This window comes from Xyrauchen texanus, chromosome 38 (assembly GCF_025860055.1).
Source record: "Xyrauchen texanus isolate HMW12.3.18 chromosome 38, RBS_HiC_50CHRs, whole genome shotgun sequence".
Classification (NCBI taxonomy): domain Eukaryota; kingdom Metazoa; phylum Chordata; class Actinopteri; order Cypriniformes; family Catostomidae; genus Xyrauchen; species Xyrauchen texanus.
Genome location: NC_068313.1, coordinates 22,073,436 through 22,097,722, shown reverse-complemented (window position 1 = coordinate 22,097,722; position 24,287 = coordinate 22,073,436). Strand labels below are relative to the sequence as shown.

The window sequence follows — 24,287 nt, the reverse complement described above, 5'->3', positions numbered from 1 at the left end:
AAATCTCTGTTTGTGTTCAGCAGAAGAATGAAAGCCATACACACCTGCATGGGGTGAGTAAATGAAATAATTGTCATTTTTGGGTGAACTACTTTAAGAATTTCTTTTGTTTATTCTTTTTTGTCACTTAACTAAAAATCTCTGCAATATTGTCCTTTTTAGAGCATGACAGGTGTAAAAATCACCAATCACTTGTATAATAATGAAGATGGTGTGGTGGTGGTGTAGTGGGATAAAGCACTAAACTGTTAAGCAGAAGGTTGTCGGATCGATCCCCACAGCCACCACCATTGTGTCCTTGAGCTCCAGGGGGTCCCTGTAATAAGGCCTCTGTAAGTTGCTTTGTATAAAAGCATCTGCCAAATGCATATATGTAAATAATGAGAAAAGTAAATGATGAGAAATTCTCATTATTAGGTCCTCTAAAATAGTGAGGGGGTACTCCAGGAAAAGGATTGGGAAATGCTGCTACTTAACCCCCAAAAAATTCTACTTTTGGCCTTTTTAGAAGTGAATAAAGACACTATTAATTCCTTTACAAACCAAATTTTATTTTGAGGATGACGTAAATGCATTGGTTTTCTTTCAGATTACGTTTCCTAAATTTGTGAGGCATTTTAAGAATTTCTAACCCTATAGACATAAATCTTATCATCGCTTTGCATTCTCTAACTTGGTTGTATCGAAGCACATCAACAATTCATCCCAGTTGTAGTTTCTTATTTTGCCATAGATCTGTCTTTTAAAGAAATTTGGAAACCGCATAAAAACCGAGGTAGCTGAAAAATCATACATGAAAAAAAAAGATCATATAATATTTAGAACAAACCCTTTCTGTTTTATTTACATCTCATTTCATTAGACACAATTAATTTCTTTAATACAACATAAACCAAAAGTTTCTTTGTGCATTTTTCTCACTCTTGATAGAAATTGCACTTGTGTAATTTACATGTAGTTGGCAACAATATCTACAATCATTATTGTATAAAAAGGGGGGAAAAAATAAACAATTAGCACACACATACAAAAGTTATACATATTTGTTTCAACATACCAGGAATTTACATTCAAGCAAGACAATCAACATTTAGCCAAACCCTGATTGGTAGTGGAATCAAGGACTAATCAAATCATACAAACACAATTCTCCCAGTTTTATCATTTGACTTATCAAACTGGTACAAACATGATATAAAAAATGTAAATCTAGCATTTAAGGGATAGTTCATCCCCAAATGAAAGCTCTGCCAATTCATCACACACATCTTTTTTTCTAAAAGGCAGAATGTTAAAACTGACAGCCTCAGCCACCATTCACTTTCATTGCATCTCCTTTCAAGTTCCACAGGAGTAATTTGTGTTTGGAACAACATGAGTCTGAGGAAATGAATTTTCAATTTTATGAAAACTATCCATTTTAGATTTGATACCAGTTTAATGGGGTGTTTCTTGCTTTTCCCTAGTAAAAGTATGAGGTCAAAGCATAAACTTCTATATCACAATCATTATATTTAACTTTAAGAGGGGAGAAAAAAATCAAAGCGTTTCATCAAACGTTTAGCAATTTGAAAGAAACAAACCGGATTGAAAACCCAGCAGCACACAGTTTACAGTACTTACAGGTTGCTCTTCTGGTTTCAGATTGCACTGTAACACCATTTTGACACACTCAACAAAGTCTCATCCTTACATACAAGAAACTTACTGTAGTGCAAACAACACGAGGAAACCAAAAACGATATGTGAGATGTGCATGTTCCCAAATGATGATTGGTGTTCCTATCAAACAGGCAACTGTGAGCTTTATGGAATGCAGACATAAAGCACGTTCCAACTTTACTGATGCATAAACATACACAACAATGTAGGTTTCATCTCTTTGCGTTTCCTGAATTGCACACAACATTAATGCATGCCAACATCAAAAGTTTTTACAGCACTTATTTGTTCCAATCATTTTGGATGCTTGAAAGCCAATGAGCAAAATACATTTTGCACTGGATGGATGTTAAAAATAAAATAAATATATTACTAAAAATTCATGGAATAGGGACAACATTTTAAAAAGTGCACATTAAAGACAAAATCCAGACATAATGACCCCATACCGGGGACATTAATGTTTCAGCATATCCCTGAAAGTCAAAATAACTTTAGAGGAATTGAGAGGCAATTAACGAGCATGTTTTCTGTCAACATATACAACACATTATCTATATGTGCCGGTAATAAGGGATTGCTTAATGTATAAAGTATCAACATTTTGCATGTTTGAAAAGCTGTTGGCATGCTTGGCAAACCTTAAACCTCACAGTCTGAGACGTTTAACGCTGGGCCACTGTGAGAAACATATGCATGCCTGAATGGAATAACTTAAAGGGATTGTTCATCTATAAATGAAAAATCTGTCATGATGATAAAATCATATACCCACCCCTTATATCGTTCCAGCCTCAGTCACCATTCACTTTTATTGTAGTTGGAAAAAAGATGCAATGAAAGTGAATGGTGACTGAGGCTTACATTTTGCATAAAATTAGATTTTGTGTTCCACAGTAGAAACTAAAGTCATACGTCTCACATGAGGGTTAATAATGACAGAATTTTGGGGTGAACTAACCCTTCAATTGAATGAAAAACTCAGCATAATGTTAAATGTTTTGAACCATTCAGCTGGCTATGAATGACAGCAGATAAAGAGAACAGGAGTCACATGGCAATCCGCAACAAAACAAAACTGTCAATGTCAATGAATCTGGAAAAACAGATATCGAGACGGATCGATTAATGTTGACTCAAATCCAAGCAAAAATGAGCAAAATTCAATTTACACTACAAAATCTCACAGCAGCCAATATACGACAGCCAACCTAACAAGGCACATTGTTTCATAATCCTGTTGAGATTTATGCATTGATGGACTCTAGCTGTTCAGCTTCCAATTTAAAGTGTGGGAGGACTCGCATAATATAGACCCACATGAATAACCAGGCTGGTTGAGAGCAGGTTGAGTTGAAAACACTATGGTGAAAATGGTTGCCTGATTTAAAAAGGGAATTAAAGTGCATCTCATGGTGGTTTTCAGGGTTTTAAGATGGTTTGGACGGTTATGATGCTGGCTGTTGAGGCGAGCGCCCTCTAGTGGCCCTGCGGGCAGTGGACAGATTCAGGGCAGAAGAGGGAGCACCAACATGACTTCAAAGTTTGTTGGTGTATAGTGTGTCCTCATCGCTTTCACTCTCATCTTGAAATTCGTGGCTCAGAAGAGACTTTTTGGAGCCCATAGATGTGAGACGGATCTCATCATCATAGTCGTCTCGATGCTGTCGTAGCCGATGGAATCCGTCCTTTTGTCTGTTTGACTTGGCTGAGCAAACGCACCAGATGATGCAAGCTGTGATGACCAGGGCCGTCATTGCTGCAGCTGGCAACCAAATAATGAAAAAAATCAGCCATAGAAAAATTATATATTAAAGTAAAGGTTTGTAATTTTTTCGATGTTAAAATACTTTCTCCTATTCCAGTTTAAGCTATTCATAGGTTGATTTCCCTGACGTGTAAACTCTGTGGCACTATCAAAACATTGCTCTATTTGTTTAAACATTGTGACCAGCCCGAAATGGCAAAACTGGCTCAACCAATCTCTAAATCTGTTTGTTTTAACCATTGGAACATGTGTTCGGAAAACCCATTTGAAAACAGACTTTTTTGTGAGGATAAATTGAAGCTAGTGCCGCAGAAATTACACATTCAAATACACATTTCAGCTTTAAAGTTGCATTTAAATGAGGTTATTCAAAATAGCAAAGACAATCGATAGAGTACTTTAGCTCTGATAAAACTAGTCTAGTGTCTACTTAATTGCATCTGGAAGCTATAATATTCTGACAAAGGATTGAAAAAAAATAGAGATTTGATCTGCATACCTGCACTTGCCACTACTAATTCTCTTGGAAGGCCAAATATATCATTCTCCATGCCAAACTCAATGATAATGGAACTTGCTGCTTCAAATGGGGACACAGAAACCTGGAAAGACCAACAGAAACAGTGAAGAAACTTGTGAATAGATAGCCAATTTCTCATCTAAACTCAACAAATTTTTAGCAAGCTATACTCACTAACCTTCTGGGATTGCTGCTGGTAGCCGTCAGCCACTGCTTCAATGTTGTGCAAACCTGGAGCCAGAAGCGCATGGAAGTATCCTCCCTCACTGGTGAAAACCCGCACACCACCGTTCAACACTATCATAGCACCCACGATGGGCTTACCACTCTTATCCTTGACTACTCCACGAACCCCTTTGTGCACCTGGAACAGAAGGACAAGCTTCAGCATGGAAGAGATGAGATGTAGTAGAAGGTGATTCACAGAGATGCAGAGAAGGAAACAGACTGACCTCCACCAGCATGCTCAGCAGAGACTTCCTGTTCTCGGCCCAGAGCGTGGGCAGCATTTCAGCCGATGGGAACAAGCAGCAGCTGGTGTAGACAGTGATCTCGGGACAGTGACCAAAATCCACACTGAAGTCCTAAAACATGGAAAAGATGCACTTAGGGAGTCGAAGAGTGAAAAATATATAGTATTAGAGAGAGAGAGAGATTTATAATACAAAAGAAAAATTAAGATGTTTCTCAATTTAAATTTATGCTCAACTGGTGACCAAAAAAATGGGTTGCATAGTTAGTATAGCAAAACGTTTTTTGGTGCAAATTCATCCATTTCTTGGTAGAAGTAGGGATGTGCATGGTTACCGTTTTTAACATTTGGTTAACTGCAAAGTTTCATGAACGGTTTATCGGTCGGAATGTTTATTGCAATGGAATTTCCTCTAACACTACCCAAAATACCAGGAAAAAAATTGCACAGTGAGCTATGAGTCTAGAGCACAATACATTGATCATCAAATGATAAAATCTCACAATAATCAAACTGTCACTACCTTTATATTCACTTCACCCAGGCAGGTTCACATTTTCGTAAGGCAGCATACAAATATTATCATGTGCGTGGAGTTACACGTGCACGCTTCTTCGGGGTCCATTATTTTTAAATGGTTTAAAATCAAATAGCATTGAACTTGTCTAACTATTGTATGTAAAATATGCACACTAGAGCAAAAGGGACAAAAAGCGCTTATCAAGTGCTGAAATTTTGCTCGGTTAAAAACAACCTGGAATCATGTTTAATGGTGTAACAGTCACAAGAGGTCCTCTTTGCAACCTGAACTTCTTCAGAATGCAGAACAACGAATTAAACACAATGTAGGTGTTTTGAGATGCATTCATAAAAAGTATTTGTTAACTTTACTTGGTGTCAAAAAATCCAGCGAGCCTGCGCAAGATGCTGAAAGAAAAAAAGACTGAGATTCAGCAGAACAGTATATAGAAAAACAGCGCAGTCGCACACAAAAGCAGGTTTGAACAGCCTTTAACTTGCCCTATACTTGAAAAACTGACCCAAACCCTTGGTGGAAGATTACTTTTATATGATTCATTATTTTGGTACTGTATTGGATCGCCACTTGATGTCCGATATAAAATCTGGGTCTTGAAGAAAAAACATTTGAGATCCACTGATTTAAAATACTGTTGGAAGAACTGAAGCTGCACTACAGTGGAATGCATGTCAGGGTCACAATGAGAGGGTTTCAGTGACCTGTTCATCTTTGTTATAGAGTTTAAAACACTACCTTCATGCTGCCCATGTGACTATGCCACTCAGCTGCTCGGAGTACACCATCAGGAATACTGCCCACTTGGGGAGAAAGTGTAAAAGACATAAATGACTTTTCAACCTACAACCTAAAATCAGCCTAAAAATGGTTTCTCCACCTATAAATTCATAGAGCCGGGGCTCTTTACCCAGAAAACATTTCACAAGTATCTGAAGTATGAACAGAATGAAGAGGTCAGCATACCTGGGCTGCTGTTTGGACATCCAGTACTGCCCAAGTGCATTGTGGGATGGTGACTGGCATACTCAGTAGCCAAATATCTCAATGTATCCTCATTTTCCACTGCAGTTGAGAAGCAAGAAACAAAACAAAACATTAATCAGCACACTGTTACACAAATATACTGTAGGTGTAATAAATACAATGATGAGAATGAGTCCAATCATACCAGATTGCACTGGTTTGTCATATGGATATGTGACCAATAAAGAGCCTCCATCCAGAGCCACAGAAAGAGTGAAGCCTCTTTCTTGTATCAGGTCCATTACAGCACGTGTTTCAGGCTGAGGCTCCGCTGCTCGTTGTGATGCATTACCTACAGAAAAACCCCATACACCACAGTCAGTCCGTAATGAACAACAAACAGTGGACCACACTTATCATCACCAGTATTTTTTTAATGCAATCTCACCAAAGAAGTCATTATCTAGGTCCATGCCGTGCACGTTGGTCATGCCAGCAGTGGAGGAGCAGTCATTCTCTTTTGCCAGTTCACGCCCATCTGGGTTGATGCTGGGCAGGATGACAATTCTGGTTTCATTTATTAGCTAAAGAGAGAAGAGAGACCATAAAGTGCAAGGAACATCCTACTATGCAAAATAAAAGATTTGTCAGCAACAATTTAAAGAGATGTGTTTTATTAGTTTTATTAGTCATATACATACAAAGTTTAATTCTGTTTTACTTCAATTAGACTTTAGGGAATTATGGGTATATTTCACTGAGCTGTGCTTGTAATAATAAGCTAAATGCCTATTACAAATCTTAAAGCTGAAGTGCACAATGTTCTTGATATTAAAACTATTTCTCCTATACCAGTTTAATATGCAGAGACAACTATAAGTAAACCATTTGTGATTGATTCCCGTAAAAACTGTGAACTCTGTGGCGCTATCAAACATTTGCTCTGCTAATTTGAGCAGCCTAATCAGCCGAACACAGCAATATTGGCTTGAGTTTGGGGGAGGATTTGGGGGATGATCTGATTGCAGACCAATTTAATATGGGGAGTGTTTGGGAAACCTATTTGAAAATGGTTATTATTTTTGCAATTTAATTTGGGGGCACATAAATTATACACTTCAGCTTTTAAATCAATCATACTGTATTTTTTCTTTTGTTAGGCATTTTTCCCAAATGGATTACATGACCATACTGCAATAATCATGGGGCTCATTTTTGCATAAGAAATGCATCTCACCCTGGTGATGGCTGCATTCTTGCCATAGTTGATGCAGAGACTGGCAGCAAACTCTAGAAGCAGCTCAGTGCCCACTGGGGCATTGCCATGGATGCCAGCCACAAACCGGATCTTGGGCTCAGATGGTTCTTGGACTTTGGGGTTGTTGGACAGCTCCAGAGCCCAGATAGTTCTAAACTCAACACTCTGACCAAGACTTGATGGAAAAAAAAAAAAAAAAAGCATTTTCTTTTAGCTTTTTAGGTTGAATGTGGAATATCAAAGTAAAAAAGAAGCCCGCCCTCACAGGAGATTTTGTGTACGCATGTATACAGCTTTCATAATTGCATATGGTTTAACATAATTATACATTTTATGACATCATTACAGTTGTCATATTTTATTTACACCCATTAAATATTGTGATCTATAAATGGACAAGTTGTTTTTCACACGGTTACAAACCAAATGTTTTAATTGACCTTGGAGAAACCCCTTTTCTCTTGTTATCTAAACTTGGTGACCTTAAACTTGTTTCAGTGCATACTATACTTTCCCTAAATGAGACCTGGCACTGGCCAACAAAAAGACAAATAACACAGCTCATGCAGTAACTTCATTGTGTATGGCGTGCAGACATATTAATCTGTCATTCAGAAAGATCTTTTGCCCCTTCAGGGTTCCACCCACACACACCCACACGTACACACGTACACACGTTTTGGTTTAGGCTTGTCCTTAGAAATCAGATATAATTACTCCATTTTTATTCAGTTTAACAGGTGTTCTCAGAGGGAAAGGCATGGCACACAACTGTTGTAAGTATTCACAAGACCCTTATGATCTTCAAGCTTGCAATTACTAACTCCAATATTTCAGGGATCTTTCATGACAGCTGGATTTTACTGAGCTGGAAAATTCTTTGATCACATATTATGGAAATTCTGTATTGCACAAGGGATGTGCAAATGTATATATTTATAAAAAATCAAAGGAAGCCCTGTTTAATTAGGCTGGTTTTGGGTTCACCTGATCCCAATCAGATGCATTTTAGGAAGCGTTTACTTAAGAATCTTGTGTTAAAAAAAACAGCTAGATGAAGTGCAATGGAAAGAAACTTAATGCAAGTGTGGAAAGACACATTTTTAAGATTTGGCACACCATCTAAAAACACAATGTTTGTGTCGGGTCATTAAAAAAAAAAAAAGACGCACTGGCTGAAGACATCTGTCTGAATGTGTCCAACACTAAGCTACTGCCACTAACAATATTAAAACAACAACTAGTCAATCTCACTAATCCTTTAGTCAGATGTTAAATGACTAGTTGACTATTGTAACCCATCCCTAATTAAGACCTCAAAGCATAGTGTGCTTTACCTGCGAAGTGAGGTAATTTCTGGGAAGTTTAAGGTTAGACCACGCAGAAACTCAGAAACTTCGCTGTATCTCCTGTAGCGGAAGCTGCTCTGGGTGGGAGTGTTCCTGATCAGCTCGTCTAGACCTGATTCTCCTGACAGCTGCTTGATGAGGCTCTGGAACTCCTTCACATTGGGATCCTGTACTGGGGTGGCGTCTTCTGTTGTCCAACCATTCACGCTGCTGTGAATCCGGGTCAGTGTGAAATTAAGAATCTCGATTCCATCTTCAGGCACAGAGGCATAGGTACTAACTGAGGTGTAGCTGCAAAGATGGAAAACAAAGAGAGCAATTTTTGAGTGAAATCTTGTCAGTGGAATGTTACAAATGGCATGAAACTAAGAGACAGCAGCACATAAATACAAGAACAATAATTTTTTGTCTATTATGCACAAATAAAAATTGCATTTTGTTTGTTTGTTTGAGATTTAACACCATGCCAGTTTCCATGGCTGAGATGGAAAACACTGTCATGTTGAAAAACAGTGTTAAAATACAAAAGGGTAGAGGGATCATTGGTCAACATATACTAGACTGAAATTATCAGGAACCTTGTTAAAAATATAAATTCAGCTAATCTATCCTAACATTGGGGTCCTTTATAAAGATATTCAGATCTTTCCTCATTTTACGGGTTTCTTGCTTTCTCGAGATCACCACTTTTCTCATGCCCTCTATGACCTTCTGTTTGTTTAGTAACATTCATTGGTGCAAGAATTACACAAAAGGTCCTCTTACCCTTGGGCAGAGGCAGTCAGGCGGTATGGTCCTGGCACGAGTAAGCGCCAGTAGTCCCCTGCAATATTGGATGTGATGGGGTGATCGATTGTGTCCACGGTGATGGTCGCATTGGGGATGCCAGACCCATCTTTGCTGTCAATCACCATTCCTTTGACTCCACGGTGGACCTAAATGCCCCAAAATAGATATATACAGCAATTAGCAAGATAGGTAATAAAAAAAAATAGAAAGACTGATAGAGGAAGAAACTGTCAATCAAAGCTGACCTGATGGATGAACTGCAGAAGTGAGTGACGGTTTTGCTCCCAGTACTTTGGCAGGTCTGCTGCTGGAGGGTACTTATAACAGCCCAATTCAATGGTTATCTCAAAGCAGTTAGTGTTCAAATAATTCCAGTCCTGCATCCCTCCTAATTGAAAAGCACATAATGCACTTCTATAGCTTACATTCAGCATTTCTTATTTTCATTTTATAAAGCCTTTTTGTCATTTCAAGTTCACATCTTGAAATAATTACCATTATTTATTTTTCTTAAATAATTATTTTCTACAAGCTTGTTCTTACCATGAACATTGTACCACGCAGCACCATTGGTGATTCCATCTTGAAAATACTCTGGGTATGGATCAATTTCCTTACAGGGGTGACCGTCATGCATTTGAGAGTTTTCCTGGAATAGTTTTTTGGGGAAAAAAAACACACAAACAGAGACTGTTGAACTGAGTGATAGGGACCAAGGCAGTCACAAGGAGAGATTACACAAGTAAGCAGGAATGGCGGTCCAAAAGGATGTTTACAGACTCTCCATCACAGACTGGCTAAATTTGTCTATTTATAAACGTAATATTACTTATGCTGAATATGATTTTTCTTTTTTTATATATTTTTTTTTTTATTGGGGGTCGCCATGACTAGCCAAAGAACAATCACTTTATCTCGGTAACCACATATATTGGACACTTTTTACTCACAGAAATCATGGGTTACTGTGAATAGCAACTTTCTACAATGGCATAAACAACAGAAAGCATTGTTCTTGCGTGAATCCACGCAACTAAATGTCAGTACAAATCTAATACGACTTCCACATTGGACAGTGCAAAATGAAAAAAACAATGAATGTACCATTGAAAACAATCATATTCACCTGAGAGTAAGCGAGAGCCACCATCCTAAACACTGCATCATCTGTAGACTTGCTGTATCCGATAGAATCCTCTCGATTGTCGTCAAATGGATAGTTCACCACCAAAGAGCCTGAGAGCAAGAGAGAGAGGTAGATTAAACGTCTATGTTTAAAGCACTCTCCCAATCAAACAGAGGGCTACCACCATAAATTACTTGCCTCCATGAAGGTTGGCAGACAGCACAAATGGGTAGCTCTTTGACCAGTTCATGACTGCATTGGTCTCTGGCTGTCTGGGATCTGTAATAAGACTGAACCGGTCAGGAAAGTTGCGGTTCAGGTCAAAATTGTTAGAGTTGTTTCGCCCCTGGGTGCCGCTGATATCTCCTGCACAAACAAAAAAGATCTTTTACAGGTTTGATTCAAAGATCAGTAAAAATTAAACATTTCGCACTTGTGCTTTTAAAAATATACAAGGTTTATCTACAGTATTTTTGTCTGAGATGTGACCACATAATACATGTAAAAACATTATGCAAGAAGAGAGCAGCGTTTTTGGATGTTTTCACATTAGGTTTGGATAAAGGCGTCTGCCAAATTAATTGATTTGTGATTAATTCTAATTTGTATGTTCGATTGGTTGGTCCAAACCCAAGTTCAGTTAAAGTCCAGACCAAAAGCTCTCAAAGCAAGCATCTCATTACGAAGATGAAATGAGAAGACATGGCCTTACCTTCTTGGGATACTTCGTAACCATCCGGGTTCATGGAAGGCATGATATGGATTCGCGTTGAGTTGACTAGCTGGGTGACCTCAGGGTCGCTTCCATAGTTACGGCACAGGTACTCTATGAGGTTGAGAAGCAGTTCCCGACCAACCACTTCATTTCCGTGCATGTTTCCAATATACTTAAACTCTGGTTCACCTGGTGAGACAACGCAGGACATCAGATCACTTGAGAAGCAGTTTGTTTCTGAAGATCTACAATAACATTCAAAAGTTTAGAGTCACTAGGGCATTTTTATTTTAATATAATTTTTTTTGCTTCTATACACAAATGAAATTTAATTGATCAAAACTATAGTCAAAAAATATTAATTAGGTCTCAACAACAAGGATGACCCACTGGCACAGGGCTGGTGTGAAAGAGTTTGGGGCCAGTTGATGAAACTGCTACTTGCCCAATAAGGCCAGTGCTGTGTTGTCACAACATCTTATATTTATTGATCATCTACATGTGTTTTTATGCCGTGCAAACTTACATATTTGGCTTTGTGTGATAAACTGATTGTTTGCTGTGAATTCTGCTGACTTAAATGTCACCAAATTCATGTTATCTAGCTGGCTGACAAAGATAATGTTGTTTCGCTGATGAAAAATGACTTGTGATAACCTTGGAAGTATAATATATATATATATATATATATATATACACACACACACACACACACACACACACACACACACACACACACACACACACACACACACACACACACACACACACACACACACATATATACACACACACATATACACACACACAGTATCTCACAAAAGTGAGTACACCCCCCACATTTTTGTAAATATTTGATTACATCTTTTCATGTTACAACACTGAAGAAATGACACTTTGCTACAATGTAAATTAGTGAGTGTACAGCTTGTATAACAGTGTAAATTTGCTGTCCCCTCAAAATAACTCAACACACAGCCATTAATGTCTAAACCGCTGGCAACAAAAGTGAGTACGCCCCTAAGTGTTGTCAAATGAAAAGATATAATGAAATTTTTACAGAAATGTGAGGGGTGTACTCACTTTTGTGAGATACTGTATGTGTGTATAAATATATATGCAGTGGACCGACTTACTGAACATTTACAGGTGAAACTCGAAAAATTAGAATATCGTGCAAAAGTTCATTAATTTCAGTAATTCAACTTAAAAGGTGAAACTAATATATTATATAGACTCATTACAAGCAAAGTAAGATATTTCAAGCCTTTATTTGATATAATTTTGATGATTATGGCTTACAGCTTATGAAAACCCCAAATTCAGAATCTCAGAAATTAGAATATTGTGAAAAGGTTCAGTATTGTAGGCTCAAAGTGTCACACTCTAATCAGCTAAACACCTGTAAAGGGTTCCTGAGCCTTTAAATGGTCTCTCAGTCTGGTTCAGTTGAATTCACAATCATGGGGAAGACTGCTGACCTGACAGTTGTGCAGAAAACCATCATTGACACCCTCCACAAGGAGGGAAAGCCTCAAAAGGTAATTGCAAAAGAAGTTGGATGTTCTCAAAGTGCTGTATCAAAGCACATTAATAGAAAGTTAAGTGGAAGGGAAAAGTGTGGAAGAAAAAGGTGCACAAGCAGCAGGGATGACCGTAGCCTGGAGAGGATTGTCAGGAAAAGGCCATTCAAATGTGTGGGGAGCTTCACAAGGAGTGGACTGAGGCTGGAGTTACTGCATCAAGAGCCACCACACACAGACGGGTCCTGGACATGGGCTTCAAATGTCAAACGTCTTACCTGGGCTAAAGAAAAAAAGAACTGGTCTGTTGCTCAGTGGTCCAAACTCTTTTCTGATGAGAGCAAATTTTGCATCTCATTTGGAAACCAAGGTCCCAGAGTCTGGAGGAAGAATGGAGAGGCACACAATCCAAGATGCTTGAAGTCCAGTGTGAAGTTTCCACAGTCTGTGTTGGTTTGGGGAGCCATGTCATCGGCTGGTGTTGGTCCACTGTGCTTTTTTAAGTCCAGAGTCAACGCAGCCGTCTACCGGGACATTTTAGAGCACTTCATGCTTCCTTCAGCAGACAAGCTTTATGGAGATGCTGACTTCATTTTCCAGCAGGACTTGGCACCTGCCCACACTGCCAAAAGTAACAAAACCTGGTTCAATGACCATGGTATTACTGTGCTTGATTGGCCAGCAAACTCGCCTGACCTGAACCCCATAGAGAATCTATGGGGCATTGCCAAGAGAAAGATGAGAGACATGAGACCAAACAATGCAGAAGAGCTGAAGGCCGCTATTGAAGCATCTTGGTCTTCCATAACACCTCAGCAGTGCCACAGGCTGATAGCATCCATGCCACGCCGCATTGAGGCAGTAATTAATGCAAAAGGGGCCCAAACCAAGTACTGAGTACATATGCATGATTATACTTTTCAGAGGGCCGACATTTCTGTATTTAAAATCCTTTTTTTATTATTGATTTCATGTAATATTCTAATTTTCTGAGATTCTGAATTTGGGGTTTTCATAAGCTGTAAGCCATAATCATCAAAATTATATCAAATAAAGGCTTGAAATATCTTACTTTGCTTGTAATGAGTCTATATAATATATTAGTTTCACCTTTTAAGTTGAATTACTGAAATTAATGAACTTTTGCACGATATTCTAATTTTTCGAGTTTCACCTGTACTTGAATGTCCGAGGAAACGGAGTGCCTTTTTTTTGTTTCTTTTTGTGCTGGTTCCGCTTAGAGGCTGGATTTTGTTTTGTGTAGTAACACCTACGGGACAGTGTTGTGGATGAATCAGCACTTTCATTGTGTTTCTTCCACCTCTTGGTTGAATTTTGTTTTGTGGAGTATTTCTTGCAAGTCATTGGAGTGATTAGGTCATTTGTTGCACACATGTAGCAGCTGATTGAGCCGGCTCACTAAACATTCGTTCGACTGTCCGAGGAAATTGAGCGCCCTAATATTGAGTTATGTGGATACATCTACAGGTTCTTTGTGTTAATTCTACCTATTGGCTGGAGTTTGTTTTATAGATTATCTTCTGTTTTGTAATTCTGTCTCAAAATATTTGTATAGAAACACCAGATTTGAGCAATCCGACAAAAAAGTTGTCATGGGGGCTCTCGTCAGTATACATGGACTGTTTGAAATTAGAGGGATGGACGCCAGTTGGCGCTGTCATTTGTGGGGTTAATGCACATGTTTTTCTGTTTGTTTGGTTCTGGGAGAAATTTGGGGTTTGATTGTTGCTCTAATGTTGGAATGTGATCATTATAATTTTGTTTTTGACACACAATCAATTTTTTCTAATAGGTCAAAATTTCAAATGTTAATATGAGTGAATTATTTCTCTCCACGTGGAATGTGAATGGGTTGGGGCACCCCATAATAAGAAGGAAGGTTATTTCTTTCCTTAAGTGTAAGAAATATGATATTGCGTTTCTTGAAGAAACGCATCTTTCCCCACAGCAAGCTGAAAAACTTGATATGGGGTGGACATGCTTTCTTTGCTGGCTCAAGTAAGAACAGGTGGAGCCATTATGCTGATAAGTAAACATCTACAATTCAAATGTCTCAATCAGAATAAAGATAAATTAGGAAGAGTAAATTTTGTTTTAGCAAAACTTAGCAATTTAGGGTCAAAGTCTTATTTTGGCTAATATTTACGCACCTAACGCTGATGATCAGGGCTTTTTTTATAGATCTTGAAGGGATGTTGCAAGCCACTGGCACCCCTCATGATATAAAATTGGGGGGTGACTTTAATCTTTTGATGGATTCAGTCCTTGATCATAGTGAAGCAAAAGTGTGCAAGCCCCATAGAGCAACAGTGACACTTCACAGCATGTGTACAAAATCTTGGTCTTACAGATATTTGGAAGCTTTTGAACCCTCCAACCCTCCTTTTTTTGTAGGGACTATAAATGTTTTTCATCAGTCCATAAGATTTATTCTAGTATAATGTTTTTATATATATCGGAGTCCCTCATTTCATCTGTTGTTGATTGCTCATTTGGAAACATTTTAGTCTCAGATCACACCCTGGTGTGTTTAGAGATGTTGCCACATACAGAGAAAAATAAATCATACAGCTGGTACTTTAATGTATCCCTTTTACAAAATCCTAAATTCCAACAAATGCTAAAGGCTGAAATCAATGTTTATATGGAGACCAACTGGTCCTCAGTATCCTCTGTGGACGTGGCATGGGAGGCACTTAAGGTGGTTCTTAGGGGTTGGATCATACAGTATGCCTCATTCACCAAAAAATCCAAAGCACGGGAACTTGTGGAGTTGGAAGGGAATATTAAAAGTGCTGAGTTAGTAATTAAGCCCCTGCCTACAGGCAAGGCTCCAGGGCCAGATGGTTTTGCCGCTGAAGATCTTATGCTACAGAACCTGCTCCACTTTTGTTAGAAGTTTATTCTGAATCATTAAAGAATGGAAAGCTTCTGCCAACCATAACGCAAGCCTGGATCAGTCTGATTCTTAAAAAAGACAAAGATCCAAGTGAATGTAAGAGTTACCGTCCAATTTCTCTGATCCAGCTAGATGTAAACATTTTGGCTAACTGATTAATTCAAGTTATAACATCTCTTATGTTATGTTATAACATAACATAACATATAGATCGGGTGGGGTTTATTCAGAACTGCAGCTCTTCTGATAACATTAGGCATTTTATCAATTTCATGTGGTCAGTGGCGAATGATCAGACTTGCTGATGGTTACTGCCGTCTCACTTGATGCTGAAAATGCATTTGATATAGTAGAATGGGATAATCTTTTTAAGATTTTGGAAAAATTCTACTACCTGCTACAGTGTCTCCCTGTAGATGTCCCCCTCTCTTATTTCAAGCAATTTGATAGCATAGTGAAGTCCTTCATTTGGAATGGTAAACATCCCAGATTACATTTCAATAAGTTACATAGGCCGATTCACAAAAGTGAGCTAGGCCTACCCAAGATTTTGTTTTATTAATATGCATTTGTCTCAGACATTTGACTCATGGGTCGATTCCACCTGAGGGACCCCTCCCTGGTTTTGTATCGAACAAGTTTTTGGCCCAATTTTGCCATTGCAAACCCTTTCTATCAAACTAACCGGAGAAGTTAAATATAGGTTAATATGCTTGGTGACTTATATGAGAGTGGGGTGTTGAGATCCTTTGAAAATATGGTTCAACATTTTAGGTATTTACAGCTGTTCTACCTGCTCTGTATTTTTGGGAGTAGCATCCACCCCCCTAAATCGGCAGATACTCTGGGAGTGGTGATTACTGCTTTTGGAAAAGGTCATGAGGCATCAGTTTATTACTCCTTGTTAATTCAGAGTCTGGGGATGGAGCTTCAACTTCTCTCAAGAAATTATGGGAGAAAGATTTAAACTTGGTATTGGAGGAGGGAGTGTGGACTAGGATTCTAAAAAACTTCAAGTCTACATATAGAGATGCGCCTGATGCTATTTAAGATTTTACATGGATTCTATTGAAACACTCTAGATTGTATAGGCTTGGACTTAAAGACACACCCTCCTGCTGGCGATGCCAATCAGAAGCTGGGGACACAACTCCTGTTTTTTGTGTTAAGATCCAAGAATTTTGGTTGAGGGATCAGAGATTTATGCCTGACAATTGGACACACAATTTTTATTTTGCCACAGACGCTGTATCATGGGGCGGTCAATAATATAGGGGATAGACATATAAAACTTTGGGTCCAAACCAGAGTGATGACTGTCAGACGGATCATTCTCAGGGGATGGAAGTTGGCTGGAGCACCCTCATTTAAGGAGTGGTGCAAAAAGATGGGCAGGGTAGCGGCATTCGAGGAGGTAATATATAGAAGTTTATTAAAGACAGTTGACAATGAAAGCCAAACAAGACAGGTGGGAAGTACCTAACTCATGGACACCAGGGTTGTCGGAGATCTCCATGACCCACAGGAGACGCCCCTGCATGGACTTGCCGATAGAATACAGCCGTGTGATGAAGCTGTATTCAGAGCTGAACTTCTGCAGAAACAGCTCCATGTCGCTGTTGTGGTGATGACGGAAGTCCTGGGGCTGGACCGTAAGCCTGGAACTCTTCTCTTCGTCTGTTTCTCCTGGACTGTCACCACTCACACCAGTAATTCTGCTGTCTGTGCTGGCGCTGTTAACAGAGGTGGCAGTGTAGGATTCTGGGATTGAGGGGTTGGTTGGATTCTCATCAATATCAGCCACAAGGGTGAAGTTCAATTCAGTGGCTTTGCCCTCTTTCACCTCCACCCCAACCACAGACATGGGAGTGTAGCTAAATAAAAAGCAAACACACCGACACATAGATATAAAACATGCAGAAGGAACACTTTAATGTGAATTAATGTATTCATATAGAATAAATATTCTCGCATGTATTCAATGCATATTACATACTAACCCAGGGGCTAAGGCTGTGATGTTGTAGGTGCCAGGCAGCAGCAGCCGATAGTAGTCACCAAAGCGTGCAGTGCTCACATTGTGATTAATGCCTGACACCATTATCACTGCATCTGCAAGAGGGGATCCATTCCTGGCTGCACTGACAAAGCCACGTACTCCAATATGAATCTGAGCACACACAGTAATAAATCAGAAACTCATACAACACTGAATCACAAAAACATTCTTGTAAGGATCATTAAAAACACAGCATGCATATCATTACTCGCAAATCTATTTACTCATAAACCATTGGTGGCTTAGTGGAAACACACTCAAAGTGTTAGGGAGTAACTACCTAAATATAGCTATCACAACCTTAACTACATTTTTCAGTAACATGGTAGTAGTTTAGCGGTTTTAAATTTAGTGTAGCATTGCCAGACACAAGCTACTTTTTTTCCAACAAATAGTGACGTAGTTTGACAAAACCGCTGTTTTTATGTCATATTGAATTGCACATACTGCTTTACACAGAGTAAGCATAAGCTATGTTACTCTCCTGTGTAAACTGTCATATGTAGTGGTTTTTTTCAGAGATTCAAGTTACTGTACAACATTCTAGGCCTTTTCTTTAATAGCAAAATGTTTCAGCATGTTTTTGACTTAGTGAGTTGCATACATTTGTAAAATATAAATGAAGGTAATATATGATTTTAGTTTTGTTGTTGTGTTTAGGGTAAATGTATTACCATTCCAAAAGTTTAACACAATCACCTTAATTTAGATTAATTAATTCAAGAACTAGTTTCAAAGTAGCTTCCTCAACATTAAGTGGTTGTACCTTCTCCATGTAGGCAAGCAAGGCCTCCCGATTGTTGTCCCATTCCGTTTTTAGTTGTGATGAGGGTGGATACTTGCAGCAGCTGAGCTCCATTGTGATTTCTAAGCAGTTCCCCTTCAAGTAATTGTAATCCTGCATTCCCCCTGAAAGACAAACTATGTACTAAATGTGTGGGGTGAATTGACAAAGCAGGTGTGTCATTCTTCAAACAACGTCTGCAAACATGATAAACACCTCATAAAGACCCTTGAAAAGGTGTGACCTCAAGAATGGTTAATGTACTGCAAACATTAGGATGTGGGAGTAGAAAACAGCTCTACTTCCCTTTTGTAAACTAACCCTTTTCATATACTTTAAAAATAACACCAACCCAATTTATGATTGATTCAATTGCACAAAGAGCTGACAAATAAGGGTTAGCACATGCATGTGGACATCTCTGTCTAAAGGGATGAATCTATTGAAAACATGTCCAGGTCACAATTCACCCCAAATTCAAAATAATACATAATGAAATTAGATTTAGAATTACATTGTGCATGAAGAAAAGCCCATTTTAGTTTTCCGCATGTGACATTATCACCCGTTTTTACTGTAATATGAAATACAAAAATGTTTCCTTATATTTTATTTTGAGTTAGTAATTCCATACAAGGCTTCATTATTTTTAGCCAAAATATCATTTCTTATTTTGGGCAAAATATGACAATGACATTCGGTTCTTGACAGGTTTTGTGAGATTCACCCACAGGAGAGCAGAAGAGACAAGTTTATAGCATGCTGTCATCCACCGCTTGACAACTCTCCCTCAGATGCTTCTGAAGGGGTTGCCATGACTATGTGTACCATCATAAAACACTCACAGAAACCCTTCAAACAGACAGTGTTCTTCTTGCCACAAATGAAAGAGGGGGGGAGAGATCCCAAATTATCTAATCAGGTGCATTCATTTTTAATGCAGCTTAATAATAATAATTCCATCCAGATATGAAAAAAAGCTGTTTTTAAAACTTTGAGTGTGTAAGTTGAGTTAAATGCAGTCTGTAAATTAGGACATAGAACACATTTCTTCATGTATCACACATGGGAGGGTGAGGAAAGGAGGATGAGATGACCTACTGTGATTAAGCCTACCATCTAAAATCAGTGGATATTCTCAAGAAAATCAGCTGAACACAGCTCACAGTATAAAACTATATGTAAAATGTGTTATCAAAGATTTGAAAACCCTTGATTGTGAACTTTTGCTCTGTGCAGAATTGACATATGCAGATTGCAATTAAAAAAATATAATGGCTATTTATAATTTTGACCTATACAGTACTAGAGGTAAAAAAAAAATCTGCTGAGTGCATCCAAAGTTCTTTTTGAGCAAGTCAGTCCAATCTATCATCATTGTAACGCTCTGCCTGGGCAGCTATTTCCACTAGTCATGCAATCTCATTGATTGAAGAAAGAACAAAATAGAAAATAAATATAAAACAATTGGCCAAACATACATTTTTATAACAAAGCTATTGTCAAATCTCCAATAAAAACAAAAATGGTATGATATTTTTTTTTTTGTTAAACTTAGACCTTTGCTGATAATGCGATTGGCTCTTGTAATTAAAGGTGGGTGACGTTATCTGCTACTTGTCTAGCATGTTTAAAGAGGATGTATTTTGACAGCACACATACTTGATAACTGTTATTCTGACTTAAACCGTGGAACAGAAAACAAACATATGCAGGGGCATCCTGGTTAGTCCAAGAAGAGAGATCCTGTTTTAGACAATGCCATCTTTTAATATTTAATAAGCGCATGGGATCTTGGTATGTACAATTAAGAATTAGGTTAAACATGAATAAAAATTAAATGGAAATCTTTACCAATCACTTGGCAACAGATTCACAGAAACAGACTGTAAATACCTTGAGTTTGCATAACATTTTTTGAATATTAACTTTAAAAACCCAGATGATCTGTTGATCATTCAGGTCACTGAACAGGCAGTTATGGTGTTTGTACTGCTATGGTAAACCAGTACGGAAAAACATCAATTTCTAAGTAAAGAGAAACAATACAAAGACCGAAAGGAAAATCAATGTCACATTCTAGTGTGTGCACATACATTTTATCGGCTCTGTCAAAGGTACCATTTAGCTAAAAGTTATTAGGTCAATATGTATCATAAAACAAACAATTAATGCTCCAGTGATATTTGCATGGGATTAAATGGATCTTGGATAACTGTGATTTGTTTGATAACCAGGAAGTTAATTTTGTGAAATACCTTGCATTCTTCATTAATTCATTCCACTGCTCCACAACTTTAACCAAGACCAAGCTCCTAAAATGCTATAAGTGGTATAAGCAGCCGCTTAGAGCCCCAGAGCCACCAGAGGGCCCGCAAAGCAAGGCTATTTCTTTTTAAATAATTTGTATTAATATTATTATTTATTAAAACCTCAAGACTCATACAGCTGTTATGGCTCAATTAGACAGGTACAGTATGCCCCCTTGTGGCCCGAGAGGGAAGGGAGAATGTAACTGCAAGGAGAGAGTTGTAGCTAGATGTGGCAGACACGTTCAACTACAAGTTGGGAGCAGAAAAGAAAAAAAAGAAGAGGAGCAAAAACGCAGCCAGACATCTGGTAAGAAATTAATGTTAGCCAGCAACCTGGCTAGATGGTGTTTGTTCTTTGCCATGCATTAAATTCATTATTTAGCTAATGATTATTTAGCTAATGATTATTTAGGTGTGTTCCATTGTATATAGTCATTTGGTGTTAATTTTTAAAGATATTTAGTGTTAATGCTTTTTTAATTTACTGCTATTTCTTTGCATTTTGTGTCGTTAATATTTTCTAATTTTAAGTTAATATATTAACATTTGTTAAAGACTGTATTGTGGAGTCATACTTAGGTGGGCTTGGATAGGGGATTCCTAGTAGGATTTTGCTTAGGGCCCCAATATGCTCAGAAATGGTCATCAACTTGGTGTTCACATGACAGTGCCCTTTGGTTCCTGGATATCCTTAAAGGCAGAGAAGACCAGCCACAAGTCTTTATCTTGACCAAAAGAAGGCTTGTACTCTCAAACTTGGATAGACAGCATGGTTGAAGAGATTGCTAAACTTATATGTTAAGAACACAATTGTAAATTCCCAAGAAAACATAATTAGCCCAAAACCGAGAGGCTCTGACAATAACGAGTAACCAGATCTGGACAAACAGTGTTCACAAGGAGACTGGTTAAGCAAGTCTTAAGGAAGATCATGGATCAGACCTGTGAGTTACAGGGCACATTATGGATCATGTTTCCGTAGTTGGACAATGATGGTTCAAGAGTGTGGAGGCTGAGGTTACAGTGACTCGTAAGGAGAGTAATCAGAAACCAGCAGGGATTTATTGCAGAACAGTAAGTTTACAGGCCAGGTTTTGGATTATTTGCTAGACCTTTGTCTTTCTAATGGGAGCACTGTCTAAGCACAATGTAAACATTCCCAAAAACCACAAGCACTCTCAACTCTCAAAAATCAAATACAATTCTTTAATCATTTACTCACCCTCATGTTATTCCAAACCAATACAACATTCAGCCAACCATCTCCTTTTGTCTGTAAACCATACAGACTTGGAATTATATGAGGGTGAGTAAATGATGACATTGGGTAAACTATCCTTTAATATGTGTGTCCGAGAGCTGTTCGGTTTATGTAATCCATTATCAGCTCTACTATTAGGAAGATGCTACAGGAATGTTCTAAGTAAAGAAGGATGTGGGCAGGGCCAAACAAAACACAGTTCCATTGAACTGCACACAGACAACAAGAGACCGCCCCCCTACTTGTGATCTCAGCTATAGAAAAAACTAAGGAGCAAGGAACAGAAGAGAAATCAATTAAAAAGAGACATTTTTAAGACCACTGAAGAGCAGCTAGCTTGTGCTACAAGCACATCTTGATCACTAAGGAAAAACAAAGAGTTTTGCAAATAAAAATAACAAGGAAAGTGGACGAGTCAGAATTTTAAGTGTTGTCAACAAACCTGGCACATCATACCACTTTGCTCCATTCGTAATGCCTTTCTGGAAGGTCTCACTTAAGTTTTCCTGACATGTCGGATGGCCTGTATTCATGACAGGGTTATTCTCTGCGTAAACCCGTGCCAAGTATCTGAAAAGATCATCATCAGGAGACCTGCTATAGGTGCCCTCAAGATCATGGGATGCGGAGTCATCATAAGGATAACTGGCCACCACGGTACCACCATGTAGATTCCCAGAGAGGACAAATCTGGAAAAGAACACATCAGTTAAAAGGAGCTATTTTACGTATACTTAAATTAGCTACAACTACTTCCTGGGAATTACTGTGCTACATAAAACATGTCCAATGGTAGGCTACTTCTTATGCACACTGTTCATATTGTGTAAAACCTGTAGAATGTATATGCAATGTGTAAGATTGATAGACAGACAGAATCAGATTAAATTTGTGACTTGGCTTACTTGTTCTCCAGTATCCACCTCATGACAGCAGTGCATTCAGGGATATCTTCTGCATTCACGTGTATATTTTCAAACTGATCCGGAAAACTTCTATTGAGGTCAATGTTTTTGGCATTATAGCGACCCTCATCTCTGCCCACACAATCCCCCTCAACAGATTTCTCAAATCCATCAGGGTTCATGCTCGGCATGATATAAATATCCGTGCTGTTGACCAGCTCCGTGACCCGGGGGTCGTCGCCGTATCTCGCCAGCAAGTGCTCCAGTAGATAGATGAGAACCTGTCGGGACACGGTCTCGTCTCCGTGCATATTGCCCACGTATTTGAATTTGGGCTTTCCTGGTACATCAGCAGTGGGGTCCTTGGTGATTCTCATGACCCACAGCTCTCTGCCTTCAACGGATCTCCCAGCGCTGGTCAAATTTGCGATGTGTGTGTATTTCTGTGCAAGTCTTTTGAGAAGGTCAGTGAGTTCCTTATAATTGTAGTATTTGTTGTAGGTCTCTGCCTCCTGCTGCCCTGTCTGCTCGCCTAAAGAAGAGTTGATGGAGCTGATAAAAACGAAAACAAGAGAGAAAAGCGATAGCGTGCGTTTGTGGGTTAAACACAAGTTGTTTCCCCTCTGTCCCGACATGTTTCCGAGGACTTCTTGAAGTACACATGAAATCCCAAAATGTTTCCGACCCAAGTCAGGTCCTTTCTTTAGCCTGACGTCGGGGTGTTTTAGTAGGAACTTCCTGCTAACCCTTTACAAAGGGTGGAGTTTCCATGACAGCAGGACATTTTACAAAATTAAAGTCACGAACTTCAATTTCTGCCATTCTGAGGGGTTTTCCTACTTGGTGAACCCTCGAACTGGGAAAGTCTTGCGAATATCCCATTTCTATTACTAAAGTTTACTAAGATTAGGTTTAGGGGTAGACGTAGACTTCAAATAAACGTTATTTGGGACTCCAAATATACACGTTGTAAGGATGTCACCAGACTTTCCAGCTCAAGGGTTCCCTTCTGGACATGACCCACATTTTTTTGTCATCTGAACCCTATATGACCTAATTATTTACAATATACAATGAATTATAATTTTTTTTATTTTTTATTTTTACTTGTGAAATATATATATATATATATATAGGGCTGTCGATTTAACGTGTTAATTCATTGCGATTAATTTTACAAACAATAACACGTTAAAAAAATTAACGCGATTAATCGCATGCCCACAGACCATAATAAGGAAGATTCCTGAGAAATGCAAGCTTGTAGTACCACCTGTTTACTCCAGAGGACAGTAAGTGAAATTTCAACGCGCAGTTTATACAGTGAAGAAAACACCCTTGAGCAGCAGAACAACACAAACTT

General features: G+C 38.5%; 1 protein-coding gene across 1 annotated transcript; it reads right to left on the bottom strand.

Moving 5' to 3' along the window:
- Window positions 1-537: 537 nt before the first annotated feature.
- On the bottom strand, window positions 538-23,657 carry LOC127631727 (carboxypeptidase D-like). The gene is made up of 21 exons (XM_052109988.1): window positions 22,925-23,657; window positions 22,462-22,709; window positions 18,429-18,571; window positions 17,604-17,773; window positions 17,083-17,477; window positions 11,158-11,349; window positions 10,644-10,811; window positions 10,446-10,555; window positions 9,863-9,968; window positions 9,565-9,707; window positions 9,296-9,465; window positions 8,519-8,821; window positions 7,161-7,356; window positions 6,372-6,507; window positions 6,129-6,275; window positions 5,924-6,022; window positions 5,696-5,760; window positions 4,403-4,534; window positions 4,129-4,314; window positions 3,930-4,032; window positions 538-3,427 (listed from the first exon to the last, which is right to left on the bottom strand). The coding sequence occupies exons 1-21, from the start codon at window positions 23,557-23,559 to the stop codon at window positions 3,201-3,203; spliced, it is 4,074 nt and encodes a 1,357-aa protein (XP_051965948.1). The 5' UTR covers window positions 23,560-23,657; the 3' UTR covers window positions 538-3,200.
- Window positions 23,658-24,287: the final 630 nt, after the last annotated feature.